A 9301-nucleotide genomic window follows, 5' to 3' on the forward strand; every position below is an offset into this window, starting at 1 on the left:
CTGGAGGATTTGCGGGTTTCTTACACAATGAACGCGCACACAGGGTCCATGTTGATCTGAGCGGAGCAGGAATGGACAGATTCACAGATACGGTCGGTCAGGTTTTCGTTGGCTTTGACTTACTGCAGCTATTCCATTGGAAATACGGCCGTAATCATCCCTGTCGCCTTTCAAATTATAGACTACAGATTGGCGATAACACACTGTTTTTCCACATTCCATGCATACTGTAGAATCTCTTATTGTTTCTTAAGCACTTAAACGCCATTACGTTGTTGAGCGGAGTCCCTCAGGGCTCTTTACTGGTGTCTCTTCTGTTTTCGCTCTATGAAATGTCTTCGTTGCAACTAGCCGATCTACGTGTACATTAAACATTTTACTGATCTATTATATCTGTGGGGTTCTCTCTTTCCTGATTGAATGACATGTGTAACCTACCGGAAAATGTATTTTCTGTTTGTTAAAGAGCTGGGGAGACAGGGAGACCCCTACTGAACAAATACTAGTCTATGATTATTTATTAATTATTTACCTATGCTGCTTGTGCATAGAGGGAAAAAGTGTGTGTGTGTGTGTGTGTGTGTGTGTGTGTGTGTGTGTGTGTGTGTGTGTGTGTGTGTGTGTGTGTGTGTGTGTGTGTGTGTGTGTGTGTGTGTGTGTGTGTGTGTGTGTGTGTGTGTGTGTGTGTGTGTGTGTGTGGTGACACATCTACACAATGGATCCTCTGCACTCTACAGCCTCTCCACTAGATGGCTTTGTAGTGGTGGAAGAAGCACTTTGATTATTTACTTGAGTAAAAGTACCAGTACCACAATATGTATTCAATTACATTTTAATTCATTTCATTTTGAGTAAAAGTACAAACATATTGGCATCTAAATATACTTGCAGTACCATAGTAAAAATACTCACATTCTATTTTTCTTCAAAAATAGCAGGTTGACAAGACACAACGTACGGATGCGACACATTGTGAGCATCGGCTTATGGCAAAACAGCTGAAGTCTAACATAGGGCTTAAGTGGTTAATGTACATATGTTTTGTAATATTAATCTAAATCTGCACAGTAACTTGTAACGAAAGCTGTCAAATAATTGTATTGGAGTAAAAGTACAATATATGCCTCTGAGATGTATAGCATAAAGAAAACAAAAACAAAAAAAACTAAAACAACTGAAATACTCAAGTAAGGTAGAAGTACATCCAAATAGTACGTAAGTAGTACTAAAATGTACTTAGTTACTTTCCACCACTGTGTCTTTGATGTCACTGAGGATGGATGGATGCTGGTGTTTGTGAACCACAATCATTTTCATGTCAAGGACCATATGTTCACAATTCTCCTTTGAAAATAACGGTTAAGTTAAGTTAAAGTGGTTAAACTTACATTTTAAATTTAAGTAAACATTTTGATGCAATATCAATTAATTTAGCTGGGGACCCCGTGGAACCCCCTCGAGGACCCCTGGCAGTCCCCAGACCCCACTTTGAGAACCAGTGTTGTAAACAAAGCCCTTCAGCTGGCCAATAGGAGCGCAGTGTCTCGTCGTGTATAAAAAAGAACCTGGGGCGCATGTTGGGCTCACTGCAGTGCTGGTCTGCTCACAGAGAGGGAGAGACAGGAGAGGAGAGGCAGTCACAGGAGAGGAGAGAAAGGAGAGGAGAGGCATTCACAGGAGAGGAGAGACAGGAGAGGAGAGGCAGTCACAGGAGAGGAGAGGTAGTCACAGGAGAGGAGAGACAGTCACAGGAGAGGAGAGACAGGAGAGGAGAGGCAGTCACAGGAGAGGAGAGACAGGAGAGGAGAGGCAGTCACAGGAGAGGAGAGACAGGAGAGGAGAGGCAGTCACAGGAGAGGAGAGACAGGAGAGGAGAGGCAGTCACAGGAGAGGAGAGACAGGAGAGGAGAGGCAGTCACAGGAGAGGAGAGGCAGTCACAGGAGAGGAGAGGCAGTCACAGGAGAGGAGAGACAGGAGAGGAGAGGCAGTCACAGGAGAGGAGAGGCAGTCACAGGAGAGGAGAGACAGGAGAGGAGAGGCAGTCACAGGAGAGGAGAGGCAGTCACAGGAGAGGAGAGGCAGTCACAGGAGAGGAGAGACAGGAGAGGAGAGGCAGTCACAGGAGAGGAGAGGCAGTCACAGGAGAGGAGAGGCAGTCACAGGAGAGGAGAGACAGGAGAGGAGAGGCAGTCACAGGAGAGGAAAGGAGGAGATAAAAAAGACAGGAGAGGAGAGGAGAGGAGAGGAGAGGAGAGGAGAGGAGAGGAGAGGAGAGGAGAGGAGAGGAGAGGAGATAGGAAAGACAGGACAGGAGAGGAGATCAGAAAGACAGGAGAGGAGAGGAGAGGAGAGGAGAGGAGAGGAGAGGAGAGGAGAGGAGAGGAGAGGAGAGGAGAGGAGAGGAGAGGAGAGGAGCTGTCTTCAATGGATGGAACGTGAAAGAAGCTGTGATTTTTCTGTCGGACAGTAGGCTGTTTCTTTTGTGTTTTTGTGTTATTATTTTTCGTAGCGCCGTTAACAATTGTGGAATCATGAACGACATCAAACTCGCAGTTCTTGGAAGTGAAGGTGTGGGCAAATCAGGTAACAAGTTCCTCCCTTTTTAAGCACTTAAACCCTCTCTAGACTTAATAAACTGGACCTGAGTTAAGAAATGAGCTGTCAAAATTGGAATTGGAACACTACTACATTTAAACTTTGATTCGATGAAATTGGCAACCCAACTGAAAATGTATGTTCTGTTTGCTAAAGCTTTCTATAGCAACAATGACTAATAGAGCTTTATCTTTAAAAAAAATAAGTATTGTTTTAACCCAAAAATATCACTTGCCCTACCTTTAATTTGTATGTATTATGTTGATGTTGTTGTTGTGGAACACTGTTACCCTCCCATACTTGCATTTCACTGTTTGTGTACCTGTATGAGCAGTGACAAACCTTCTTGATTCTTGAGATGCATAATTTTGCTCCAGACCTTTAGTTTTCACGCATAACTGACAATGCTAAAATGCACCTATTGTGTTCACAGCGCTCATTGTCCGCTTCCTAACCAAGAGATTCATCGGCGAGTATGCTTCTTCAACAGGTACGGTATACAAAGCAATGTGTTCACTGTTAAATCCTGAGTTTGTCAGAATGAGAATCAACTTTATTGTGACATCACAGTCTACTGGGTGTAAAAAAGTGGGTGAAATTAGTTTTTGTGCAAGCTCCCTCGTTTTTGTTACTTTCAGTAACAAAGGGGGGTAACTAGGAGAAACATATGTATAAATAGAATCAGACAGTTAAAGAAAAACATGTCAAGGAGAGGCAAAAACCTCAAAATATATATACTGTATACACATAGCATAGACCAGCAGGTACAGTATGTACTGTACGTGAGGTTAGACATAAGGTGGCGACGCATGCAGTAGGTCCACATTAGCAGGTACGTATGTACCTGAGATTTAGACATACTGCAAGGTGCAAGAAGTGCATCAACACATTATCATGTTCAACTAGGATGGTAGACCACATAGGTTGATAACTTCCACAGGTAAAAATCCGGAAAGTCCATGGCCAGCCTATAGTGACAGGCGGTGGTCAGGTTCTGGTTCAACAGTCTGATGGTAGCCGGGGAGAAAACTTTCAGAAACCTGACCACGACCTGTCATTTTACTCGTGAGGGTGTACAAAATTAATGGTTAAGGCCCTTAAAGGAGTAGTTCACCGAAAACATGACTTATTTTCTATCAATAACACACCCCACGAAGCCTTGAATTCATGGAGATTGTTTTGTTTTTGTCGCATTCCTGAGCCAATAATTTGATGACCGGGTCATAGGAGACTTAGTAGGAGACCCGTCTCCTACCGGAGTCTCTGCCAGTCATCAAATAGAATTGATTGATATAAAATATGTAATGTTTTTGGTGAACTACTCCTTTAAGGCCCTGACTGATACCCTTATGGGACCATTTGGTTCAATTTGTATACTCTCGGAGTTAGCCTTTATGTAGAATGACTCAGAATGAGAAATGAAAAAAAAAGAAGAAAAAAACGTTTTGTTAAAAATGTAAAGCTCCATATTCTCCCCATCTCTCGAGCTCTTTAATAAACAGAAAATACATTTTCTGAACAAACACTATAACAGTGATTACTATCAGAATTTAACACATATCTTAACAAAAACAATATTACTTACGCCACCTTTAACTCTGAGAGGGTACAAATGGAACCAAATGGACCCGGTCCCTATCGGTCCGTTTGGTTCCATTTGTACCCTCTCGGAGTTAGCCTTTTTGTAGAATGACTCAGAATGACTCAGTTTGTCATTGAAGGTGCCTCAACACTAGTGTACTTTGTTTTAATCTGAATATAATCTGGTTTCACCAGAAACTTGTCCACTCTCTGTTTGTTCATTAATGTCTGGCATCCGACCAACATGACTCACTCAGGCCTGCATAGTCGATGCCAGGAGCTCTGCGGTGACGATGGACACTTCAGCAGCTGAGATTAAAGGAGCACCCATTTGCAACCTTCTTCATACAATTGGTCCCCAGTAATGCTCATTGTAAGATAGCACAATTCCCATCTACTCACTCTATGTCTCATTAGTGGGCTATGGACAGTTCATAGGCCTGCCTACCAGTGACATCATCGATGGGGCTTCCAAGCTAATAGAAACTACAGCCACGTTTCGAGCTTGTGGATCTTCTACTTTTGATGCTTATGTGTGACGCTGTTAGCATGACCAAGTAGGGCGTTAATTTACGAGAAAAACACAAACATTTAGAATATGGAGATAGGAGGTTTCTGCCCGACAGCAACAATATAATGAGCATTAGTGAGAAGGACCAATAATGAAGATATGTTGAAAATGGGTGAAGTGGTCCTTTAACAGATGTATAATGGATGTTTCATGTCTGTTTCTTCCCCATGCAGAATGTATTTACAGAAAGCGTCTTTCGATGGACGGAAGACAACTCAACCTAGAGCTGTATGATCCATGCTCACAGGTGAGTCCAATTAAACGTAATTAAACTTTAATTAACGCCATTATCTTGATGATACACGCTAAATGGGGAGGTGGAAAGTAACCAAGTACATTTACTCAAGTACAGTACATACTTGACTTAAGTGTTCCTATTGGTTGATACTTTATACTTACTCCACTCTACAGTATATCAGAGGCAAATATTCTTTTTACTCTAATTACTTGACAGCTTTCGTTACAATGTATTTCGCACGTGTAGATTATTAATACAAAACATACATTAAGTGATACATGATGATGTGTTATTATAGGTTAATCTACCCAGCAGCAAATAAAGTCATTAAAATCAGCCCCACCTTTACCAGCTGCAAAGTTATGAACACATTAATGCATTACTAATTACAATCCAATAATATGAATGTGAAATGGGTCGTTCTAAATAACAAGCCTGAACGTAGTATCTGTACTTTATTTTTTTTAACTTTCTAAATTTAGGTTTTGATTGAAGATATTGTCACTTTCGTCCAGAAACCTTGTATCTCCATCTTTGTATATGTTTTCCCGTAAATCAAGGGTTCCCAAACCCCAAATAATCATATTTGAACTGCGGGGACCCCCCACCCTGACAAGCACTTGGAATTGTAGGCATTACATACAGTTTGATGGATAAATATAGTGACAATATGTCAGTATCAGGGGTCGTGGTGGACCACTGCTAAATATCCATCTGCTGCTTTTCCAGTACGCTAACATGTGGTTTAATAAACAGAGCTCTCTGTCTGTCTGTCTGTCTGTCTGTCTGTCTGTCTGTCTGTCTGTCTTTCAGGCCTGCGAGGGGAAGTCCACGCTAAACGATCAGATCCGCTGGGCGGATGGCTTCATGGTGATCTATGACATCAGTGATCGTTCCTCCTTCCTGACCGCCAAAGCCATCCTCCACCTGATTAGAGACATCCACCTGGGGCTAAACAAAAGGTAATTCTGAAATAAACAGCATGGGTTTCAATAGGGGGTCCGGGACCCCTAGGGGGTACTCAGAGTTATTACAGGGGGGCCGCCAAATGTTTGTGTGATAGGATTATTATAATTTTTTTTACATTGACCACTTGAACCCTAGCAGCATCCCTATTCTGAGGGGAAAACATTAGCCGAAAATAGCAGATCTACAAGCTCACAATGCCGCTGTGAGCTTGCAGATCTGGAGGTTTGATGTAGACGCACAGACAAATTCATATAAATTTGGTGGCTGATGGGGGCTGATGAAAACATTTTCATATCAAGGACCCCCAAATGAATATGCATTTGTTCGCAGACCCCCGCCTGAAAATATTTTGTGGCAGGGACCCCCCATACAAGATTTTTGTAGTTAAATATTTCAAAAATATTCCAAGTATTTCAAGATTATTTGAAAATAGACGATCTACAAGCTCACAACGGGTCGCATCGCGTTGTGAGCTTGTAGATCGGCTATTTTCAAATAGCCGATAGTATAGTTTTAAAGTGCTCATGTGGCCTATAGCTGCTTCTTTGGGGCTTATTTTCATATAGACCCGGTTGCTTATTTCTCTTCCAAAAGCTGGCAAACACTATGCTGACACTCAGTTCTTTCCTCTGACTTGTGTCCCGACAGGGACGTGGACCCCCTGCTGTTCCTGGTGGGGAACAAGCAGGACCTGTGTCACATGAGGGAGGTGCGACGCGAGGAGGGCCAGCGCCTGGCCTCCGACACGCGCTGCCACTTCTACGAGCTGTCAGCCGCCGAGCACTACCAGGTTAGCTCTGTTTTTATTGGCCACAATGTCTACAGAATGTCATTTAGATCAGTGGTTCTCAACCTGTGGGTCGGGACCCCCAGGGTGGTCCCCACGCATGATTTGGGGGCGGGGGGGGGGTATTGTAGATCTGGTACTTTTGCTATTTTGAATTTGAATCCTGAAAAGTAACAGTTTTGGACATATGAGGTTTCCACCCAACAGAGACGATATATTACAACTGCCTAACAACGCAGGCCATTAGGGCTGCGTAGCGGCCCGAACCTCTAGTAGTTTCAAATTTACAGAATGTTATTTGGATTGCGTATTGTTTAGACAGATGCTAGGTTATTGGTTTAGATAGGATCCTAGTTTCTTGAGGCACTACACTGTCTGTCTGCATTCTTTGTATGTGTTTACCTTGCTTATGCTGTAAGTCGCTCCGGATAAGAGCGTCTGCCAAATGCCTAAAGCCTGATTCATACTTAGTTGCACGCTGGTATTGCATGCCGTAAATAGGAGATCTACAAGCTCACAACGCGTCACAAATGCGTTGTGAGCTTGTAGATCTGCTATTTACCTAGCAACTACACCGACACGCAACTAAGTAATAAATCAGCCTTATATTGTGAAATTGTAATTATAAATTGTTCCAGGAGGTGGCGCTGATGTTCTCCAAGATGGTGCACAACGCCAACATGGGGGGCAAGGCCAAGGAGCGGCGGCGGCGCCCCAGCGGATCCAAGTCCATGGCCAAGCTCATCAACAACGTCTTCGGCAAGCGGAGGAAATCGGTCTGATGGTCCGCGCCGCGGTTCGAGTCCCCAGTAAAGCTGCACTATGTAACTTTCCTCTTCTATCCTGGATTTGAACCCGGTTTCCTGTGCAAGTGCTGAATTGTTTACCATTGAGCTAATAGAGCCTGCCTGCTTGCTCCGGGGATAAATTGAATCTTGACCTTCAGGTCAAAATTCGTGTACATTATTCGTGTCTAGGTGAGACATGAACTTTGACACGATTTAAATGTCTCAATAGAAGAGGAATGAGACAAAACCCAACCACCCCAATTGTATACGTTATATTGTATCAACATAGGCCTGCTCTACCATAAAAAAATTACATTTTATTTCTAATAAGGAAGTTGCATTATTGCCGCTTTTTAGAAATACGTTGTTAGTATTCTGACTGATGAACCCTAGCGTCCTTACGGTAAAGAGGCCGCTCTATGTTGCAGTGATGGTATTATTTTATTAATATTATTGTGCACATTATTGCGCTTTCTGTTGAAACACTTATTAATCACCCAACGTTTCTTGATCGGAGTCCCTCAGAGCTTTATACTAGTGTCTTTTAGCTCTACTGTACATTAAATATATTTGCCGAAAATAGCCGAGCTCGTAGATCTGTTATTTCCCGGTAAGAGTTTTCCCCAGGATTCAGATGCTGGGGTTTTAAGTGGTTAATACCCACAGTGGGTCTCACATATATGCATGTCAAGGTGAAGGTTTATCCTCAGAACCCATCTGAAAACATTTTGTGCCAGGGAGCCCCATACAAGATTTGTGTTGTTAAAATGTGTTGTGATTGTACACATCTACTACGTTGAAAATTGTATGAATGTGTTTATTACCAATTTTATTTTATTTCTGTGCTACCCCCCCACCACCACAATTTACGTGGCAAGGAACCAAAAATGGAAACAAACAATCAAGCTTTTAAAAAATATTGTATCCTTTTGTACAAACATATGAGCATGTATATGCATTTTTGTCAATAAAACCATGTTTTGACTAGTAATGTTTTTTTCTATACAGCACAATGTCCAGCTGTCGTGATCAAAAATCTCCAACAGTCCGTTTCAAAGGGTAAAAGTAAAAAAGAATGCAAACGTGTAATAACAGCAGACATATGGAAGTCATTCTCCGCAGCGGCGAGCGTCATTAACCTGTACTTATATACTTATATATTTATCCTACAGAACACTAGGTGACCTAAACGGACAAAAATGTCACATTGGAGCTTACAGTCAGGACCAATCGTCATATAATTGGTCCTCACTTATGTTCATTATAAGTGGCAGTGGTGGACGAAGTACTCACATTTTTTACTTAAGTAAAAGTATCAATAGTCAATACCACAATAAAGTTCACAAGTAAAAGTTCACTTGGGTAAAAGTACAAAAGTACTGGCATCAAAATATACTTAAAGTACCAAAAGTAAAAGTGCTCATTATGCTGAATGTCTCATTTTGCAAGTTTTCAAAATGTATAAAGGTCTTTAGAAAATTGCAGATCTACAAGCTCACATCACGATGCGTTATGATCGGCTATTTGCAAATAGCCGAAGAATATATAAGGCTGAAGTGGTTAGTTTGTGTTTTGTAATAATAACCAAAATCTACAACGTAACTAGTAACTATAGTTTTTAAATAATTGTAGTGGAGAAGTAAAAAGTATTGAACTTTATTTACATTTTTATTAATGCAAGAACAATGGCTTCCATGTCAGCACGCTAACTTCAGGACCCTATATTCACATCTCGATACAACTTGTTGTGTTGGCCTATACACTGATGTAT

At 41.9% G+C, this 9301-nt stretch overlaps 1 protein-coding gene across 1 annotated transcript; it reads left to right on the forward strand.

Annotated features, from left to right (window-relative positions):
- Positions 1-2398: 2398 nt before the first annotated feature.
- rergla (RERG/RAS-like a) lies at positions 2399-8422 on the forward strand. Its single transcript, XM_080441576.1, has 6 exons — positions 2399-2584; positions 3030-3086; positions 4922-4995; positions 5800-5948; positions 6604-6745; positions 7381-8422. The coding sequence occupies exons 1-6, from the start codon at positions 2533-2535 to the stop codon at positions 7522-7524; spliced, it is 618 nt and encodes a 205-aa protein (XP_080297702.1). The 5' UTR covers positions 2399-2532; the 3' UTR covers positions 7525-8422.
- The last annotated feature ends 879 nt before the right edge of the window (positions 8423-9301 follow it).

The sequence above is a fragment of the Gymnoscopelus braueri genome, assembly GCF_963280865.1.
Source record: "Gymnoscopelus braueri genome assembly, chromosome: 11".
Lineage (NCBI taxonomy): Eukaryota > Metazoa > Chordata > Actinopteri > Myctophiformes > Myctophidae > Gymnoscopelus > Gymnoscopelus braueri.